The 23,505-nt window shown below is 33.4% G+C and overlaps 1 protein-coding gene across 1 annotated transcript; it reads right to left on the bottom strand.

The window, feature by feature from the left end:
- Nucleotides 1-11,311: 11,311 nt before the first annotated feature.
- Nucleotides 11,312-16,007, bottom strand: LOC115708823 (probable DNA helicase MCM8). The gene is made up of 17 exons (XM_030636840.2): nt 15,690-16,007; nt 15,437-15,577; nt 15,230-15,347; nt 14,910-15,132; nt 14,602-14,765; nt 14,175-14,438; nt 13,978-14,073; nt 13,641-13,793; nt 13,368-13,438; nt 13,155-13,273; nt 12,936-13,065; nt 12,737-12,791; nt 12,501-12,648; nt 12,242-12,416; nt 11,962-12,132; nt 11,772-11,885; nt 11,312-11,685 (listed from the first exon to the last, which is right to left on the bottom strand). The coding sequence occupies exons 1-17, from the start codon at nt 15,876-15,878 to the stop codon at nt 11,635-11,637; spliced, it is 2,382 nt and encodes a 793-aa protein (XP_030492700.2). The 5' UTR covers nt 15,879-16,007; the 3' UTR covers nt 11,312-11,634.
- Nucleotides 16,008-23,505: the final 7,498 nt, after the last annotated feature.

The following is a 23,505-nucleotide window of genomic DNA, read 5'->3' as shown; positions in this document are numbered from 1 at the left end:
TAAGATTTACTTGATTGTCTTCCAATGTTCTTCTCCTAGATTAATCTGATACCTACTCATTACTCCCACTCAACAGCAGGTGTCTGGTCTAAGGCATACAAAAGCATATCTAAGACCTCTCACTGTTGATATAAGAAATTCTTTCATGGCTTTATCTTTTCTGGAATAGTTGAGACTTTTCCTTAGATAAATAAGATCTATACCTAAGAAGTTGTGAAGCTTCTATAGATTGCCATTAGAAAGAAAATGCTTCAGCATCTTACTAAAGTAAGTTGCTTGCATTAGAGTAAGTAATTACCAGGTATACCACAAGCCATAGGTTTAGATAAACTCAAACCTATAATACTAGGAACTCTCCCTTTACGACAAGGTACCGTGAATTATGTTTAAGAAAACTAAATGGTATAGACCTTTTCAGTTGTGTTAAGACAACAGAGGCAGTGGGATCATCTTGTAACGAATAAGATGATAGAACACTTTTGGAATCAAGAAAAAATATCTCCTTTATTTGCTACTTTATTTTCAGACTTAGTCATTTTCCTAGAAAAGTAGTATTTGTTTAAACAAACACTTTCTTATCTAATGACTATGGGATGCTCCACCCCTAATCTCTTAGAATAGCTAACAAACATAGGTTAGCAGTTCTAGCTTTTCTCAAGATTTCGATTAGGTCATCCATGAATCTAGTAATGATTTACATTAAGTATACAACCATTACATCATTCTGAAATTGTATTACCATAGAAGGAATTCGGCAACGACTAGTAACTAATCATCAACATGCAACTTGAAATTTCTGGGGAGGTAAGTTTGGATATAATTCAAAAATCAATTTAATGATCTTTGAACTGCATATCTACTAACTATTTCTCCACCCCTATCAGTTCGCAAGATCTTTAACCACTTACCTTAATGGTTTTAACCATTGCTAGAAATTAATGAAATTTTTCAAACATTTCAAATTTCTAGCTAAAAGGTATAATCTAGAGTTATCGTTTTAAGAATACAACGAAAAACTCATATCCACCCCTGAATGTGCATCCATCTGCGAATGAGATGAACTTACTTTCACTGGATATAGGCATATTAACTCTTTGGAGAGATTGATCTTGTCAAATCCACTATGAACAAGATACAAATGCCATAGATTAAAAAAAAAATGGTAGGTCTTTTGATGACATAGGTTTAGTTACATCAAAGAGTTCTTCGAATACTGCAAGTGGATCCTGGTCACAGAATACCTAACTCATATTCCATACAGTTTTAATCCATTAATAGAAGATGGATATTAAACACTTGAGAAAGTGTAACTGTATTGTATTTTGGAATTAGAAATATAAGAAAATTTCTATTTGGATTCTAAAATTAAAGTCAAAGACTTAAATTCAACCAAATATAATGAGTAATTCTTTCTTGGACCACCACTACTAATTTAACTCTAAGTCAGATTTGCCCATACAAGTAGGAGATTTCTAAGATTGAGGATTTATATCAATTGGGAATAGAATTTCGGGATTATAATCATATGCGTCATTTAATTTCTCAAGAGAAAATATAGAATGACATGAAATGATTTATAGACCATTCATCCAATGATATGTTTTGAAGCTAATTCGAAATGAATAAGCTAAGAGGAATTAGGATAATTTCGTGTATAAATAAGAATCCAACGATGCTTCGATTATCGAATGTCAAAGTAATCTTATTTATACAATCTTCTTGTTTCATATCGTAAAAATACTAGTCTAAGGTGTCATCAATTGATGAACAGCTAGATGTCGCATATACAATATTTATCTTTCGAGATCTAACACTATTATGTATGTCTAATGGTGAAAATCCACTAGGGATTTATCTCATTAGATAAACAAGCCAAGTTAGACCAACAATGAAGATTCGAAATTAAACTACAACTTAATAACAGAAAATAATATGGTTCAATATAAATTCATACACAATTCAGAAATTATAAGCATATAGCAAGTAGGAATGACAAGTGAAAATACTAAAACATACAATCCTATATAATTTCCAAGGTTTTCAACAAACTGATATCAGTGTCCCGTTTAGGCGAGAGTCAAAGCTACAATTCATTGAATAGAGTTGTCAGCTCGTCTAAAATGTTAAACATTCTAGCAACCTTTTATTCGATCAAGATTGGAATTCAGCGTTGTCCCGTTTAGGCGAGAGTCAAGGCAATTCTATCTTATGAGCTTCCACTATTGTTTCGCAATTTCCAAGTCAAGTATGGTCGCCACCATTAGGGTGATCCATACCATATAAAACACTTACAAACTACTTATCATGCGAGGTTAAACGGTGCGAAATTGCTAATGAACGTTCCTCCATTAGGGAGGATTACTCACTAAAACAAACGCGGTGTAAAACCCACAATGGAGATCGAATATCTTAATAATAAAGCTCATTATTTAAAGAGAGTTGTATTTTCTTTGATTCTCTTTATTTAATCTATTTATTTTAAATATATATTTATTAAAATTTCCAATTTAGAATTAAAAAATTCTAAATATAAATTTTAATTTAATATTTATAAATTTTACTTAGATGGATATGAAAATAATATGAATTATTTCCATCTTAGTAATAATTTCCAATAAATATTTAGAAAAATATTCAATTTAAGCTGTTACAAAATTAATTTAAATTAATTTACAACTCAAATTTAATTTTCTATAAATATATATTGCATTTCGAAAAATTAAAATATTTAATAATACAATTTTCGAAAATACATGTTAAAATAAAAAATTAATCCTCGAAAAATTATTCTAATTTAATGTTGGCCCAAAATTAATTAATAAAATTAATTTACAACAAAAAATATAATTTTCCTATTTAATTAAATATATAAGAAAAATTTCAAATATTTAAGTATGATGATGAAAATCAACTTAAATATTAATTTTCTATTTAATTAAATACACTAGAAAAATACTTAAAGCAAAAATATCATCTATCTAGATTTTCTTTTGACTAATTAATTCAATTTCTAATAATATATTTTAATTCAATTTATTTTAAATTAATCAATAAATGAAAAAATCATTGATTTAAGTTGATCCAAGAATTAATTAAAATAAATAATTAATTTACAACTTAATCTATTTTTCAAATAAAATTCGAAATTCCAGCACTTAAGAAATGCAATTTCGAAATTTGATTAATAAAATAAAGAAAAAATATATTTTGAAAATTATTTAAATTTAGTTGAAAAAATAAATTTCAACTAAAAATAATTTTCTATTTAATTAAGTGTCATGAAAAAGAAATATTTAAGTATCATGATGAAAATCAACTTAGATATTTAATTTTTCAAATTAATTAAATGTATTAAATTCAAGAAATAAATAATTAAGTGTAGAGAGGGCTTAATTATTAATCTTTAGTTTAATACTAGGAAAAAATATACTTAAAATAAATTGTACCAAAATTAATTATTTAAATAATTAATTTCACAATTTATAATATTTTCCTATTTAATATTAGAAATAATAAGTAGTCTAGAAATAATTATCTAGAAAATATCTTATTTGACTAAGTATCTTTTCCACAAAATTTGAAAAAATATCTAATTTAAGTTGTATTAGAAAAAATCTAAAACTTAAATATTTTCAAATTTAAATTTAATTAAATATCAAAAATTAAGTTGTAACCACTTAATTCAAAAATATTCCATTTTAAGTTAATATTCGAAAAGATATTAACCTAAAAAATATCTAAAATATTCCATTTTAAGTAATATTCAAAAAGATATTAACTTAAAAAATATCTAAAGAATCTTAATAACCAATGCCTAAAATTCCTCAACTTAATTTTGAAATTTGAAATTCAAAAGATATTTAGATTTAAGTTGGTTAGTTGTAGATAACTAAATATCAACTTAAATAGGAATATTTAATGAAAAATTTAAATTAAGCTCCAGAAAGAATCTAGATGGTTATAATTCTATATTTAATTAAATATAAGAAAATACATATAGTTTAGCTTAGAATAAAGAATTCTTTAAACTATAATTTTCTTAAATTAATTTCAAAATAAATGAAATTAATTATGTTGCTAATCAATTTTATTAGGTTAAACTAGTTTAATTAACCTAGTACAGTTATTCAAATCAGGCAAATGGGCCTTCACAATTGGGGTGGTTCATGTGAGGGGGTGCTGGGTTCAGTATGTCGTACCCACTACTATGGCTCCCAACTCTCACACAAGGCCCAAAAGAGAGGAATTCATCCTTAAAATGAACAACTATTATTAATTGAATAGGCCCAAAAACTAAATGGGCCTAAATAAAATCTATCAAGAACTATGATATTTTATTTAGCAACAACAACCTATATGCATCTATAATGAAATTAAACACATAGGCTCACACAGGCACACTTTGGATGGGTCCTATCATGTTGCTAGGTCATACACAGATGAAAGAAGATTGTAAATATACCTGTTACAAATTATTTACTTGACCAAGGGAGCCATCAGATCATTAGATCTGGCAAAAAGTAACCATGGCTATTTGCAATCAAGTAATAATAGGTTTTGAAAACTTACAAACAAGCTAAAACACATACTCCTGCAACAAGGTTAGCTGGATAGTTGGATGTAAGATTTATTTAATTTTAAATAAATAATTTCGAAAAATAATTAATTAAATAAATAAAAATTTATTTTCGTAAAAAAAATTTAAAAAATTTTCAAAATTTAAAAAAAAAAAAATTAAAATTAAACCTACAAGTTTGAAAAATTAGGTTTCAACCAACCTAAATATCATTTCAAAATTTGCTAACTACTTTTAAAATTTAAATGTTATTTTATAAATAAAAATTAAATAAAAAATTAAAAAAGATAAATGAATATCTTTTTCAGATTTTAAATGTAATTTAAATAAATAAAATAACAAAATTTAAAAGTTAGCAAAATATCTTATATCTATTTAAAATTACATGATTATAGTTATCTTATTTTAAATTTAAATAAGGTCAAATTATTTAAAAAAAGATTTAATTTAAAATTTTAAAATCTGACCTTAAATTTAAAAATAAGATAAGATATAATCAAATTTAAAAATAAGATAGATTATTAAGAAAATAAGATAGATACTAACTATTTTTAAATTCAAATTACACTAATATCTTGAATTAAATTTAAAAAATATTAAATTAATTCATAATGATAATTAGAATTGAATTAGGAATAGTAATAGTATAAATACAGAACTACACAAAAAATCGGAAGTTAATTCCATGAAAAAGCATGAAAAAAACGAAGAAAAACGAAAAAATTGTGAGCTGTACGGACAGTTTTCGCGATCGCAGGAAAATTTCAGCACAGCTCTGATTTTTTCGAATCTTCAAAAAATCATAACTAATTCAAATTAAATCGAAATTGAGTTCTGTAAAAAAGTAAATTGCTTAATTTTTTCCATACTATCCAATAAAAATAATTCCAGAAACAGAATTGCAATTATTTTTTACGAAAATTCACAAACATCAATCAATCATCAAATAACACTCAATACAACATGATACCATCCAAAAACAAACAAACAATCGTTTTAAAGTCCAAATTTCTTGCAAGTAAATCAATTACCATGGCTCTGAGGCCAGTTGTTGGAAATTATTTTACCAGGATCTTAGATCTACTCACAAGTATGTTTATTAACACCCTAAATATGAACTTTCTAAAACGATGAAATAAACACATATAAAGTTTAGGAAACCTTACATTGGATGCAGCGGAATATAATGACTCCTTCCGTTCAGATATCTAGCCCTTGATTCCTTTCTGTAGCAGAGCATTATAAATATCTGAACCTGGATCTCTTTCTCTGAATCTTTGATGCTGAAACTCCTTCTTGCTGAAAGTCTTTCTTCACGATCTTCCTCACTATGATTGAGGTATCACTTGCTGTGTGTGGGCACTACTCATACACTAAGAATTTTTGAAATTGAAGGAAGAAGAAAGAGTAAGTGGGTTCGGCCAAAGATAGGGAGAGAGAAGGCTCAGGTTTTTCTAAATCAGAAGTGTCTGAAATTTAAGTGTAATTTTCCTGAAGCCTTCACTATCTATTTATAGCATTCCACTAGGGTTAGGTTTGAATTATTTGGCATTAAAATAATGAAAATATCAGAGGGAAAAACCCTACAAAAGTGGTCGGCCCTACTTAGTGGATTTGGGCCTCACTTTTTGCAATTTTGTAGTTTTACCTTTTCTGCATCTGATTTTCTCAAAAACGCCAATTTTCTAATTCAACCATTTAAATGCCAATTCTAACTATTTAATAACTATAAATAATTATTAAATAATATTGTCATATATCATATTTATTAATTGAACCATACAAAGTATCATAATTAACAAATATGCCCCTATAAACTCTTTCTTTACAATTTCGCCCTTACTTAGTGAAAATTTCACAAATAGACATAGTCTAATTTGAGAATTATAATTGATTAATCAAAACCAATTACATGAGTCTTACAAGCAATATTATCTCAACTAGTGGGGGGACCATGGGTCTATATAACCGAGCTTCCAATAAGTAGATCAAGAATTTAGCACTAAAATTCACTGACTTATTAATTCTTCGTTGAATCCGCGCATAGAACTTAGAATTGCACTCTCAGTATATAGAATGCTCTATATGTTCCACCATATAGACACATCATTCGTTATCCATTGTTATAATCCTAATGTGATCAATGATCCTCTATATGAATGATCTACACTGTAAAGGGATTAGATTACCGTAACACCCTACTATTTATTTTATCCTTAAAACACTTGACCCCGTATAAATGATATTTCAGCTTATGTGAAATGAGTACTCCACCATTTATGTTCGTCTGGTCAAGCTCGAAGGAGATCATCCTTTGCTTACTATTCGCCAGATAGAAGCTATAGATTCCATGTTTATGATAGCGCTCCCACTCAATTGCACTACCGTGTTCCCAAAATGTATATATCACCCTGACCTAAAAGTAGGCTTAACTAACAAATCAAAGAACACGAATAGCCTTTCAAGATTGAGCCTAATCATAACAAGAATAAGAACATTTGATCTAGGATCAACTAGGCGATATTGACTTGAATAGATATTACGGTAAGTTTAATAAATCTAAGTCAAAGTTCAATATCGGTCCCTTCCGATGCATACTCCATGCATCCAACCTGAGCTTTACTTTAACCAATGCTCTGGAAAGAACATAGCATTTCTCCAAATGCAAGTAAACTCTGTTGTAGATTATCATATCAGTAAAACCATATGTCTGATAAATCTAGGAAACTTTATTCACATAGTCATGTTTACTCTCCAATGTGTTGACGGCACAATAAACAGGATCAAGTATGTGAAAAGGGTTTCAGATGAATTCATACATTATGTACATATAATCATGAAATAAATCATGTGAACCATGCAACATTAAATGTTATTTCTGATCTATATTAATAAGTGAATCTGATTATATTGAAATGAGTTTTATTTAGGGCATAAAACCCAACAGTTCAAACTAAGGAAGAAAGCAGCAACACTGCTACTGAAAATCATGCCATTCTCCCTTAGCTATCAACGGCTCAATACCAGCAGTCGCTAAACTTACTTGCAACACAGCAGAATGGTACGAATAATGATAACCCTAGTACTCCTACGGGAAATACAAGTATCATACTATCCCATAGTTCTAGTTCTCTTCTGCATAATTCTTGGATTGTGGATACAGGAGCTACTAGACATGTTTGTTCAAACATGAAACTATTTCAGTATATATGTAAGATACCTTCTATTAAACTAATCCTTCCTAATCATAACTGTTTGATAGTGAATCAAAGTGGTTCTGTTAAGTTACACAATGAAATTGTCTTAACTGATGTGCTATATGCTCCCACTTTTAAATATAAATATTATATCAGTGAGCTATCTCACAAACAAATCTGCCATTTCTATTCTTTTTACCTCTAATGGATTTACTATGCAGGAAAATGCCAGCAAGAGGATGATTGGAAGCGGTAGTAATATCAAAGATCTGTACATCCTTGATAATACACCAAACTCCAATCAAGTGTTGTCCGTTACTACTGAGACTTAGCACTCTCGCCTTGGGCATTTATCTTTCAAACGCCTGAATTTACTCAAAAATACTATGAACTGTAATATTTCTAGTTTACACAAAGAAATACCATGTTATGTTTGTCCTGTCTCTAAACAAAGAAAACTACCCTTTCAAAGCAGTAATACTGTTTCAAATAAAGTTTTTGATATTGTTCATTGTGATATTTGGGGTCCCTACCACATTGTGTCACACAAATCACAGATTCTTTCTCACTTTAGTGGATGATTTTTCTAGATTCACTTGGATATTTTTGCTGCAGCACAAATCTGATGTTAGTTTCATCATACCTCAATTTCTATCCTACATACAAACTCAATTCAATCAAGCTGAGTGTTTCGTTCTGATAATGCTCCAGAACTTGTTTTCAAAGCACGACATCTTACATGAATTTTCATGTGTTGAAACGCCAGAGCAAAATGCCATAGCCGAGAGGAAGCATCAGCATCTGCTTAATGTGGCTCGATCTTTGCTATTTCAATGTAAAGTTCCTATAAAATTTTAGAGTGAATGCATATTGACTGCTGCTTATATAATAAATAGAATCCCTACACCCTTGTTAAATAATAAAACACCTTACGAATTGATGTCTGAAAAATTGCCAGATTATCAACATCTTCGCACTTTTGGATGTCTAGTCTTTGCTTCTACATTATCTGCTCACAGAAGTAAATTTTCTCCAAGAGCCCGTACCTTTGTTTTCATGGGATATCCCCAAGGAATTAAGGGATATAAGTTGTACGACATCAACAACAAACAAATTTTTGTATCTCGAAATGCTGTTTTCCATGAAAAGATTTTTCCTTTTCAAAAACTTAACACTGAAGATAACAACATGGACCCTTTTATTCAAACTGTTCTTCCAAATTCCATGATAACCAACACCCATGTTTCTGAGTATCCTGCAGATAACGACACTGAAATAAGCACAGCAAGTCCAGAAATCAATACTGGTGTTAGTGATAACCATGTGCAGCAGGAAACAAGCAGCACAGATACACCTGATGCACCTGCAGCTCCTCCTCAACAACCATCTCAGGAAGGTCCAAGGAGATCAAATCGACAATCGAAACCTCCAAGCTATCTAAGAGATTTTGAGTGTTATTCACCCATACAGGACAACTCTTCCACACCTCATAATATTGACAAATTCATCTCTTATTCGAATTTATCAGACTCTCACAAAGCATTTATTTTTGCAGTTTCATCAGTTAAAGAACCGAGGACATATTATGAGGCTATACAAACAATAGCTTGGTTACAAGCCATGCAATGTGAATTAAAAGCTCTATCAGATAACAAGACCTGGATTATAGTTCCCCTTCCAGCTAACAAAAGAGCAATAGGATGTCGATGGATTTACAAAATAAAGTACAATAGTGATGGGAGTGTCGAAAGGTTAAAGGCTCGTCTTGTTGCTCAAGCTTACACGCAACAAGAAGGGCTAAACTTCTTTGACACTTTCTCCCCCGTTGCAAAGATGGTCACACTTAAATTGCTTCTTGCCATTTCTACTATAAAGAACTGGCACACCTTACAACTCGATATTAACAACGCCTTTCTAAATGGCGATCTTAACGAAGAAGTTTATATGTCACTGCCACAAGGACTTACTTTGCCTTCTTCTCTCAATGCAGGTACCAATCTTGTGTGCAAATTGCACAAATCCATCTAAGGGTTGAAGCAGTCCTCAAGACAATGGTACAAGAAGCTATCTGATGCTCTTCTCCAAGAAGGATTCAAGCAATCTCAAGCTGATTACACTCTATTCACCAAGGGATCCGAGGATACTTTCATAGCTCTTCTTGTGTACGTAGACGATATAATCATCACCGGTCCAAATATATCCTTGCTGCACCAATTGCAAGAATCCCTCCACCTTAAATTCAAACTCAAGGCTTTAGGAGATCTCAAATACTTCCTGGGATTTGAAATCGCTGGATCAAAAGAAGGATTATTTCTATGTCAAAGAAAATACACCCTCCAACCCCTTGAAGATGCTGGTTTCATGGGTAGCAAACCTTCAAAAACACCTATGGACCCCAAACTTAAATTAGATAATGAACATGGAGAAGAATTGGACAACCCCTCACACTATAGACAGCTTGTTGGAAAGCTTCTATACCTGACCTTATCAAGGCCCGACATAACATATGTTGTAAATTCTCTTAGCCAATTCATGGCAAATCCCCGTACTACGCATCTACAAGTTGTCAACCATCTACTTCGTTACATCAAAGGAAACCCAAGGCAGGGTCTCCTATATTCCAAGTCTTCTTCACTCCATCTTCGAGGGTTCTCAGATTCAGATTGGGCATCCTGCCCTGTTACTCGACGATCTACAACGGGATTTTGCATCTTCTTAGGAGACTGTCTCATCTCCTGGCGTACCAAGAAGCAACCAACAATCTTGAAAAGTTCAGCCGAGGCTGAGTATCGGGCCATTGCTGCAACAACCAGTGAAATTACCTGGTTACAGTATCTCTTACATGACTTTCAAATACAACAACCACACCCTGCTTTCATCAACTGCGACAACCACTCCACTATCCATATTGCCAATAATCCTACGTTCCATGAACGAACCAAACATATAGAGTTAGACTTCCACTTCATCCGCGACAAAATCAACAACAACACCATCAGATTAATTCCTATTTCCAGTGCATTACAGCTTGTTGATGCCTTCACAAAACCTTTAACTTCACCAATTTTGTGAACTCATGTCTCCAAGATGTCAGTTTATGACATACACTCTCCATCTTGAGGAGGGGGTATTAAGTTTACGGTTTTATTTAGTCTTTTGGTCAGCTAGCTTAGGTGGTTTTGTTTTGTTTATTGGTACTGTTGTATTGTTAGTTTTGGATTGTTTGTTATCTTTTTCTGACAGTTGGTTATTTTCAGTTGTAACGGTTTGTCTGTTAATATTGTTAGTTTGTTCAAAGGTTCAAGCCTTATATAAAGCTTGCTATCTTTTTCTGACAGTTGGTTATTTTCAGTTGTAACGGTTTGTCTGTTAATACCGTTAGTCTGTTCAAAGGTTCAAGCCTTATATAAAGCTTGCCTCACATGTTCTTGCTTCTTAATGAAAATTCTCTTTTCTCTCATTTCTCAATACTAAGCCCTTTGTTTTCCCTTCCAGTTTGGCCCTGCAAGAACATTAGCAATGAAAATTTACAACACAATTTACTGTATAATCTATTTACCACCATTTACTACAAAAACCATCATCATCTTCACGCTCCACCATTACAATATTCTTCTCTCAAAGTATAGATTAGAAGCTATAGATGGAAATCAGGAATTTTCTGATCCAAGTATGACCAAAACTAATTACACTACACTACTATAAGAAAAGAAGACTTAACGTTTCTACATATTCTGAGAACAACAAACTTGGCTTCTTTTAATTGATTATGTACATGAGGAGATTGCTTTCTCAATCTCTTGAAGCTCTTTTTTGTTTTCAAAACACAGCTCTCTTTATTCTAATCTTGTAGTTGTAATTTTAGATCCTTGACCTTGATGATTGGCTCCGCGAATAAGATGAAGACAGCACCTACATGGAAATATACAGTAATCATCAGAGATTTATGACAAGCAAATAGAAAATTATGGATTCTTTCTATGTGGATGACTTCATACCTGATATGTCTTTGGTCCCTTCTTGAGTAGATAACCAACACTGTTTAAATTATCAATAAAGGCATCCATATCAGGAACTCTTAGTTCAATCCGGTCAGCTAAACTGTATATTTCCTGAAAAAACAATATTCACTTATAGAAGAATTATCAAGGATCTGAAAGTAATAACAAAAATAATTGGTTTACGCACTGAGATAGAAAAACAATCTTTCTGCTGCAACTCCGACTGTTTGTTGAGAGCACTTAAGAACCTTTTGGCCTCTTTTTGTTGACTCATACCACCACTCCGACCGAAGTCCACAAAACCATTCTCATCAACATACTTATCGTAGAGGGACTCTCTCATGATTTCAACTACATCCTGCAAAATAAACAAGAGTCATTCACAAATCTTTTGAACAAAATCTCATTTCGAATCTCACATCACATCTTCTAAAGAATGGTTAGCCTTAGCCTGCAAGGCAACTGACCATTGCATCTTGGGCTGTTATTTCTTCTCTTAAATCTAGGCGAGCTCTAGCCTCTGCCAGCCTCACTAAACTCTCAAGTTGTCTAGCTGTTATTGGTGTACTGTCAGCTGATGTAGCATGATCTCTTAGTTTTAAGTAGAACTTCTGTAGGATTTCAGCTGCTGGCTTTGACATCCTAACTCCAACAAATATCAAATATCAATTACCAAATATTAATTTGGAATAGTTGAGAGGAGGTAATCAGATCGCATCCAATTACCTAGGGAAAACAAAATTTCTTGCATAGGCAATATATTTGCGGAGAAGTTGAATTGGCAATGGAGCAAAATCACCATCCTTCTTTGGGTCTAGTCTCAACCTTGACACTAATGAACCACCATCTACTATGCATTGATCATTCTGCGTAGCTGCATTTTAGAAATTAAAAGACACATCTTAAGCCTAACTGTGTCAATTACTATGCATTGACCCCAAGTACTAGTAGTATAAGAGTACCTTCTCGTCGTATTTTTTTTGCTGGTGGTGCATGCTCTGTGTACCTAGAGTGAAGCTGCATAATAGACACCCAATTAATTCAGTTCTGCACTCAGCAAAGTTTAATACATTGAAGCTCCTATTATCTTTAGAAGTAATATGAGAGGAATAAAGAAACTGCTTCTTAAGATGTCACCATAACTTCGGAAGGATAACTTACTGACATGATGTGCTCTGAGAGCCTCTTATCCAGAAGTTCATCAGGCTTGTCTAGCAATATGAAGACCAAATCAAATCGTGACAGCAGAGCGGCACTAATTTTCAGATTTTCGTTCACTGTTTTTGCACGGCTGTGAATTGAACCTTAAAATGTCACTTGAAAAGCTGTAAAACAAATCAAAGCATAATTTGCACTAATTAAAGTGAAAGACAACATTACTTGTAATGACCACCGACGGGGTTTGCTGCTGCTAAGACAGAAGTACGTGCTGACAAACTTGCTACTAGTCCAGCCTTCGCTATGGAGACACACTGCTGTTCCATGGCTTCAAGTAAAGCCTGTAAGAATCCCAGTTTCAGTTAGATCCATATTTTGATGTGATGATTAGTGGTGAACAAATGCTAAAGAGTTTATCACAAAGATCTTACAAACCTGATGCTCTGAAGTCATTTTATCGAACTCATCAATGCAGCACAATCCACTGTCTGCAAGTACCATGGCACCTATTGGAAAATACATGGTTAAATATGGAGACAGCTATAGTATTTACAGAGACTATAGTTCATTAAAGCACGTAATTAATTAAAGAAAAAGCTTCTCGGTCACAACTGAGATTAATGGTCCTTACATCACATGAGAACTTCAGTCAAAAACAAAAAAAAACATCACATGAGAACCAAAACAGCTACATAGAAGGAATCTTACCTGCTTCAAAAGCATAATCACTTGTCATTGGATCCTTTACAACAGCTACAGTCAAGCCAGCTTTTGTTGTAGCATTACCACACACATAAATGCCTCTCGGAGAAACTGCTGCTGCTGCTTGCAGGAGTTGGCTCTTCCCTAGTCCAGGATCACCTAGCAGAATGAAATGTTATCACTTATAAATTCTTCAATTGCCTAGTTCCTATAAATTACTTTTTCACACTAACTTCCAGTTGATCAAATTATAAAATAAAAAGAATAAAAGACCATTCATATTTACAGAAATAACTCTCAGAATATAATTCCACCAAGCAAAAAAGGAATGGTTATATCATACCAACAATGATGACATGGATGTCTCCTCTTACAGGAACCTTGTTGCCATCATTTGAATGTTTTCTTACACCTCCAAGTAGTGCAAGTGTTATTCCCGCTAGGGAAAGAAAAGAAAAAGTTCTATAAATCAGTAACATTTCAATGTGAATCTCACAAATAACAAGACATTTGACATGGACAAGTAGCACAAAAGCTCACCTTTAACAAGCTCATGACCATAGATAGATGGACAGATAGATTGAAGCAGTTGTCTGAAGGTATCTGAACCATGTTCCTTAGAAAACTTCACAATAAATTCCAAATCCCTTGAAGAGAATGAGAATAAGTCAAAAAGCTCCATTGGTCGTGCATGAGATTTAGAATCTTCAGGGTCTTCAGATGTACAAAGTGACTTGGAGTTTTTGACTGATATGGCTTCTAGATACAAATAGTAAAATCCTTGACTTTTACTTTTTGATTTCCCTAAAAGGGGGGAAAAAAAACAAAATCAGCTGCACTTATACACAATATGACAATGCTCTACTCAACGATAACATGTTTCACAATAGTTAACAAGTAGTAGATGTCATTCCTGAAAAACTAATACTTTGCTAAGAATTATGCAGAAACATCAGTATACATTTACCTCCGCCAATATCCATGTAATTGTTAATTACTCTTATAATTCCAGTAACAGTCACCACATCTCCAGGGATGCAGGCATCAACTAGATCTTCAGTCAACTCACACTCTACAGTTCGAGGAACCCGGCCCTCCTCGTGATCCTCAGGCTTTAGGAGCTCCTGTATTCTGGGGTGATACCCATATGATATCCCAAGTATTAACGATTACATTCCTATACAGTAAGTAGTGATACTAATATATAAACAAACCTCAAGGATATTGATGGTGATGACATTGACTCAAATATAAATTTTAAATAAGTGAACCAACCTTATTTTCTGAAAATCTATTGTCTGAGCAGTTGATCGAATTGGAATAAAACTTTTGCTCTTGCATCCATCGAAGCAACAGATCGTTGGTGGCGAGAATTTCCCGTCAGGAAATATTCTTAAAATCTTTGTCTTACACTTGGCACAGTCAAAACTCATTTCAACCACAAGAGGCCTAACAGTGCTAACTTTTACTACGGAGCCACGAACAGATACAAGCTTGTCTGTCACTCACACCAAACCAACATCAGTTCTATCACTAGCAATTATCTCAGAGCATAGCAATAAAAATAACTGTGCATTCCAAAACCATAGAATTACCAATATATGCGGCTTTTAGGTTCTTCAAGGCAATCAAAGATTGAGGATAATTATGCAGACGTATGTTTACTTTGGTACCATCCTCCAATTCGCTTTCATTCCATTTGTTCAGCAGTACCTGCTTCTTTTATCAATTAGTTTATTTAACTCAATAAAATAAAATTAAAAGTAGGAACAAATTCCCAACCACCATTGCCATGTAAGTACCTTATGTACTGAAGCACTCATGCATAAAAGAGCAATCTTCGGTTTATCCTCCAACAATTCATAAAATTCATGAATATCGCAATCCTTTCGAAATCGTTGAAAGTCGACCGAGAAAATGTATATGCCATTATCACCCTTGACCTATATCCAACCACATATATAAATACATAACATTTTAGCAAAAACAATTCATGCAGCTCGGGATAAAAACCCTAGTCGAGATTTCTAAAAGACAAAGAGAGTTAGAAAAGACCTGAGAAAGGAGATTTTGCGCGGGTGGTGAGGAAAAGAAGGAAATCATCAGAGAAACAACGTTGGACACAACTTTTTCATCGCCAAGCTCAATCTGAGAAAAGTACTTACACCAAATATCTCCAAAGTCTCCACCACCATACATGGATCCATACTCCCTTTCCGAGCCCTTTCCCGGAACACCAAACATCGCCGCCACCCCACCCCAGAGAATCGAGCTCCTGCGACTTTAGCTGCGATTTAGAAAATTGGAGTCTCACGTGTTTTGGTGGGAAAATTAAAAGCAGAACATATTCGTAAGAGGTTTGGCGGAGAGCGAATACGGCGTCGTTTAGATTCAAAAATTAATAAAAAAAAATTATATACGTAAAACTCATATTAATAACATAAAATCTAATTAGAATTTTTGCTCGCGAACTTTGACGTGTATCAAATCATACCTCCTCAATTTTTAAGGTCGTTAAAAATGACTACTGAACTATGTTAGACTATATATATAGTGTATGTAATATAGCATATACAAATGATATGAAATGCGGAAAATAAACTGTAATCATATCAATAATATATGCAATGAAAGGATCGATGTACCTCCAGCCATTGATCTTTGAGCTTCAATCCTTGCGATAGCTTCGGTATTGGAGTTCGGGCTTCCTCGCTCTCTCAACTCTCTTTAGATGGAATTTGCTGAATGAATTCAGAATGAGTGAGGAGCTCGGGGACCGAGACCCTATATTTATAGGTGAGATACTCCATCGATATACGCGCCACATTAATTGTCAGAATATTTTGACAATTAATTCAGGAAATCAAATCAGGTAATGAATATAGAAATCTGACCATATATAGAATATTACATAATTGATTTTGTCCAGATTCAATGAATATAAAATATTCATTTATCAGAAAATCAATTATTTATTTATTTCCTTAAATAGAAAATCATTTCCTTAATTAGAAAATAACTTCCATATATAAAATATTCTAATATTCTCCCACTTGGTCAGCATTTAAACTAAAATATTCAAACTCAACGTTCCTCATTATATAATAAACATATGAATCATAGCGACATGTCCTCATTATGAATCGAGTATTATCTTCCATGTATTACAATACATTTATTATATAACAATGTACTTTATGTGGCAATGTACTTAAGTGAATAAACCCTAAACCTTATGTTTATTCAGGTCCTCTGAAATTTTTCTCAAATGTAAAATTAAGATGCGCATAAATATGAGAAAAATCAAAATAAGAGTTTCATTAATAATAATTTTATTTGTACAAATTACATAAGGGAACCAAGTCCCATGTTCTTTACATGATCCTTGAATTTATGAGGTGGCAAGCCTTTTGTCATAGGATCAGCAATCATCAATTCAGTGCTAATGTGTTGAATGACGACTTTATTTTCCTTAACACGTTTTCTAATAGCTAAGTACTTAATGTCGATGTGCTTGCTTCGACTTCCACTTTTGTTGTTCTTAGCCATGAAAACAGCAGCTGAATTGTCACAGAACATCTTTAGCGGCCTTGCAATGGAATCAACCACTCTAAGGCCTGAAATAAAACTCTTTAGCCATACACCATGTGATGTAGCCTCAAAACAAGAAACGAACTCAGCCTCCATAGTAGAAGTAGCAGTCAAAGTTTGTTTGTTACTCCTCCAGGACACAGCTCCACCAGCAAACATAAACACGTAACCGGATGTAGATTTACGTGAATCGGTGCAACCAAATAAATCCGAGTCCGAGTAGCCAACTACTTCTAAATTGTCGATTCGTTTGAACATCGGTTTGTAATCCTTAGTACCACGAAGATACCTCATTACTTTCTTTGCGGCTTTCCGGTGGTCTATCCCCGGTTACTGCGAAATCTTCCTAACATTCCGACGAATAAGCAATGTCGGGTCTTGTGCACACCTGAGCATACATTAGGCTTCCGACAGCAGAAGCATAAGGAATGTTCTTCATTTGTTCTCTTTCAAAATCATTCTTTGGGCACTGGCTCAAATTTAATTTATCACCCTTCACAATTGGAGCAACGCTCGGTGAACAATCTTTCATATGAAATCTTTCTAAAACTCTGTTGATGTAGGCTTCTTGAGATAAACCTAAGATACCTCGGTATCTATCTCTATGAATCTTAATGCCTATGACATAGGATGCTTCACCCATGTCTTTCATCTCAAAGTTCTTTGAAAGAAATTGTTTCACTTCATGTAGCAACCCTTTATCATTGGATGCAAGAAGAATATCGTCCACATATAAAACAAGAAAACAAATTTTACTCCCACTTTCCTTCAGGTATATGCATTGATCCATGACATTCTCTTCAAATCCAAAGGAAGAGATGACATCATGAAATTTTAAATACCATTGGCGGGATGCTTGTTTTAATCCATAGATGGACTTCTTGAGCTTGCATACCAAATCCTGACCTTCACTAGAGGAGAATCCTTCTGGTTGTTTCATGTATACCTCCTCCTCTAGATCACCATTCAGAAAAGCAGTTTTTACATCCATCTGCTCCAGCTCTAAATCAAAATGAGCAACTAATGCCAAGATGACTCTGAGGGAATCTTTCTTTGATACAGGAGAAAAAGTCTCCGTATAGTCAATTCCTTCCTCTTGAGTGAATCCTTTAGCAACAAGTCTCGCTTTGTACCTCTCAGTGTTGCCTAATGAGTCTTTCTTAGTTTTATAGACCCATTTACAGCCAATGGCTCTCGCCCCATTAGGTAACTTTACAAGTTCCCGTACTCGTTGCACCTCATAGAATTCATTTCATCATCCATAGCATTGTACCACAATTTTGATTCTCTACTGTTCATAGCTTGTAAAAACGTTTCTGGATCATTTCCAATTCCAATATCAGATTCTAATAAATACACAACATAGTCTTTGTAAATCTTTGGTGTGATAGGTCTAGTAGATCTTCATAAGACTTCACCAACAGGCTCTTGGGGAGCGACGGTTTGGTTCGGCGGAGTTCGGCGGGTTGTTCAACAGTTGCAGGCAACTCTTGAACATTTTGATCTACTGGATTATCATTACCAACTTGTGGATCTTCAGTGATTGGTAATGGTTGTTCAACATTCGTTTGAACTACAAGAGTGTTAACCATTATCAATCTTGCTTTTGAAGTGGAAGGTTCTGAAGGATCTATCTCAGGACCTAAGTCCTTTGATTGATCACTCCCACTGATCAAGGCATTCTCAAGAAATTTTGCATTCCTTGATTCCACAATTCTTGTGCTATGAGATGGACAATAAAACTTGTAACCTTTAGACTTTTCAGCGTACCCTATAAAGAATCCGCTTATGGTCCTTGGGTCCAATTTCTTCTCTTGTGGATTATATATTCTGACTTCAGATGGACATCCCCAAATGCGTACATGATTCAAACTTGGTTTCCAACCTTTCCATAATTCAAAAGGAGTTTTTGAGACTACCTTTGTTGGAACTCGGTTTAATATGTACACGGATGTCTTTAATGCTTCAGTCCACAAGGATTTAGGAAGGTTAGAGTTGCTACTAAGCATACTCCGCACCATGTCCATTAATGTTCGGTTTCTTCTTTCTGCAACACCATTTTGCTCGGGTGTACCGGGCAAGGTGTAATGGGCAACAATCCCATTTTCTTCAAGAAACTTCGCAAATGCACCAGGTGCTTGTCCATCTTCTGTGTATCTACCATAATACTCACCTCCTCTATCTCATCTCACTATCTTAATTTGCTTGTTGCATTGTTTCTCTACTTCAGCTTTAAATATCTTAAAGACATCTAATGCTTCACTTTTATTATGAAGTAAGTAGATATACATGTAGCGTGAGTAATCATCTATGAATGAGATGAAGTATTTCTGACCATGTGACTCCATATCTGGACTACATATATCAGTATGTATGATTTCTAATATTTCAGAACTCCTATGGACACCAGTTTTGACAGACTTGGAGGTTTGCTTTCCCTTAATGCAATCCACACAAGTATCAAAGTCAGTAAAATCTAAGGTATTGAGTACCCCATCTTTTACCAACCTTTTAATTCTATCAATGGAGACATGTCCCAATCTCCGGTGCCACAATGTACAGGAATCCTCTTTCATAACACATCTTTTAGTGCCAGCGCGAACATGCATAACATTATTAGTGGTATTATTTTGTAAATTAAGGCAGTAAAGACCATCAGACAAAATACCATTTCCAACACATTCAGATTTATAATATAAATTGAAATATTTGTCTGAAAATGTAAAGGAAAAACCAAAGGGTATAAGTCTTGAAACTGAAATCAAGTTTCTAGAGAAACTTGGTACATAAAAGGTCTTTTCTAACTTTAAAATAAAACCATTACTTAAAACTAAATTGCATGTTCCAATAGCTTCCACATGTGAGCCCATCTTGTTTCCAGATAAGATGCTTTGCTCACTTGCCACTGGCTTCCTTAGATTTTGAATATCCTGCAAGGAATTTGTTATGTGAATTGTTGAACTGGAATCAATCCACCATGTGTTAAGATTAAGATTAGCCATATTAGATTCATAACATACTAAGGAAATTGGATTACCTTTGTCATCCATCCATTTCTTGAACTGGCTGCACTCCTTTTTCGCATGTCCCTTTTGTTTACAAAAGAAACATTTGATGGAATCTTTCTTTATGGCAGCCTTGGGAGCCATGGGCTTTTTCCCTTTGTTCTTTTTGAATGGCTTGCGTTTCTTAGGTTGAGTGGTTAGGTGAACACTTTTTCCTTGCTCCTGTAGGAGCCTGGCTTCCTCTTGAACACACATGGTCATCAATTCATTGATAGTCCATTTTTCTTTATGTGTGTTGTAGGAAATTTTAAAAGGCCCATACTGTGGAGGAAGATTGTGAAGGATGTAATGAACCAGGAAGGTATCAGGAATGATAACGTCGAGTTTCTTCAAATGAGCAGTGATGTCCCTCATTTTAGAAATGTGTTCTCGAACTCCTTTAACACCGGTGAGTTTTGTGGACGAGAACTCTTGGATGAGGTTGATGAACAAAGATTTATCTGAAGTGTCAAACTGCTCATCCATAACTTTGATAAAGTCTTTCACCTTCTCAGGTGGCTCCACCGATCCACGCATTCCCATAGGAATTCTGGACATAATGAACATGATGCAAAGACGATTAGATTGCTCCCACTTTTCACGTAGTGCAATCTCAGCAGCAGTGCTAGTATCAGTGATAGCAGCTGTTTCATCTTTCCTTATTGCATAATCCATGTCAGTGCAAGCTAGGTGGAGAAGAACTCGTTCCTTCCAAATTTTGAAGTTGTCACTCCTAAGCTCAGGGATTTCACTAGTGATTTCAGCGTATTTAGAGGTGGATGAAATAGCTGCAAGAATAGGATTACAAAAATTTAGATGTTAAAAGAATTGAGGCTTTAATGAATTCATGTTTTACCAAGGTAGAAACATGATGAAGATGAAAATTTTATTAAATCTAAAATTGCCTGTGGGCTAAATTTTAAATCTAATAAAATTATATGAACTTTATGATAGATTTAATGAAATATTTAATTTAGATTAATGGAGGAATGAAATCTATCTTTAATTAAAATTTGTGATAACACTATTAAATCAAATCCTCATAACTCCCTGTGGGGTAAATTAAGAGAATTTAACTTAATAAACTATTGAGATTGTTATATTTAAGGATTTTTGTCTAATTTAATTCTATTTTACTATTTTAGTGATTGGTTATAGGGATATTGACGGCTAAACCACGTGAACTTTACGGTTTGTAACACTTAACAACAAAAACTGAATTTTTGGCGGCTAAACTACCTAAACTCTGGTTCCGTTTTACTCTGCACACCTCCGTCCAAAAATTACAGTTAAGTGTCACGGTGGACTGTCCATGTGTCCACGTGTACACACTTGTACACTTGGCAAGTTTTAGTGGTTCACGTAATATTAATTTTAAAAAATAATTATAAATATTTAAAAAATAAATAAAAATTCATATTTTTTTTCATTTTACTTTTTTTAATTTAAAAAAATTAAAAAATTAATTTTTTTTTTAGATTTTATTTCTTTTTCTTCTTCTTTCTTCTTCTTTCTTCTTTCTTCTTCTTTTTCATAGGCAACCAATTATAACACTAATTATACCACTAGTCAAGCATATTAACTCCATAATATATAGCAAAGTTTTTTTCTTTTTTCCTTTTCTTCTTTTTCCAGGAAACGGGAAGAAAAAAAAATCAAATCAATAAAAGAGACAGAAGAACAAAAGAAAGGAATGAGAAGTACAGATTGCTGAGTATCCCAGGCGAGTCAAACAGTAGAGAAATGGCCCCGACCGAGCTTACTCTGAACGATATATCGACCACTCTTAAAGGCGTCGCCGACTCGAACGGCGTGGTAGCCACCGCGGTGGTAGTCCTCGGTTCCTTCGTCATCCGATGCGTAATCGCTACTCTCCGTTCGATCAACATCATCACGCTTCCCCTCCATCTTCCCCAAATTCTAGGGTTTTGGAGCTTTGATTTTGTGGTTATGGAAAAAAAGATTAACAGATAAATAATTTATGAATAAATAAATAAATAAATAAATAAAAAGGGTGGAATGTGAGGAAAGATGAATAAAGAAAGAAATTTCTCACCTCTTTCTTTTTCGTATTATTCGAAATTTGTGGTTTTAATCCTAATTAATTATTTAAATAAAATTATACTATGAAAAAGATGACCTTGCTCTCTTCAATCGGGCTCGGGGTTCTGCCATTAACAGCATCAATAACAACAATCCTTCATAAAGAAGAAGAAAAAGAAAAAAAAAAGTTAAAAAAAAAATAATTTTTTAATTTTTTTTAAATTAAGAAAAGTAAAAAAAAATTATGATTTTTAATTTTTTTTAAAAATATTTATAATTATTTTTTAAAACTAATATTACGTGGACCACTAAAAACTTGTCATGTGTACAAGTGTGTACATGTGGACAGTCCACCGTGGCACTTAACTGTGATTTTTGGACGGAGGTGTGCAGAGCAAAACGGAACCAGGGTTTAGGTAGTTTAGCCGCCAAAAATTCAGTTTTTGTGGTTAAGTGTTACAAACAGTAAAGTTCTGGTGATTTAGCCGCCAATATCCCTTGTTTATATACTAAACTATGCTCCTCAAACTTTGATATCTACCAAATCATGCCCCTCGAACTTTGACATGTACTAAATCATGCCCATTGGACTTTCATCCATGTTACACTTTTTTACTAAAATTAGAAAAAAATCCTTAAATCCAACAATCATAGTAGTTCAGAGAGTATTTTTAACGACCTTAAAAGTTAAGGGGGCATAATTTGGTACATGTCAAAGTTCAGGGGGCAAAAATCTTAATTAGCCTAACATAAATAACGTTGAGTAATTATATAGAATTCTAATAACGTGACACCTCAACAACTATATCTTATTATCAAAAGAATCACTTACTAACTAATTGAAAAAGGAAACCAGCTATTTCATTTCATAAATGTACCATTTTCTTCCATAAATGTACCATTTTGTTGTTGAAGGAATTTTTACAACACCAAAAATAAATAATAACAATAATAAATAAGGAATATACTCGAGTACTCAATCCAGAATGGCGAGTATTTGAATCATTAACACAAAATACTTTAGCAAAAACTAGAAATAAAATGAACACAACAGAGTATAGTGGTTCAGCCAGATCACAGTCTGCTTAATCCACTGTTGCAAGGATTTCTCTCTTATTTATTTCACGGCGGATCACTCATTTATATACAAAGCCAGTGTCCTATCATTTACACAAGGATTGAATTCATTATCA

The sequence above is a fragment of the Cannabis sativa genome, chromosome 3 (assembly GCF_029168945.1).
Source record: "Cannabis sativa cultivar Pink pepper isolate KNU-18-1 chromosome 3, ASM2916894v1, whole genome shotgun sequence".
NCBI lineage: Eukaryota > Viridiplantae > Streptophyta > Magnoliopsida > Rosales > Cannabaceae > Cannabis > Cannabis sativa.
This window is presented reverse-complemented; position numbering and strand designations above follow the sequence as displayed.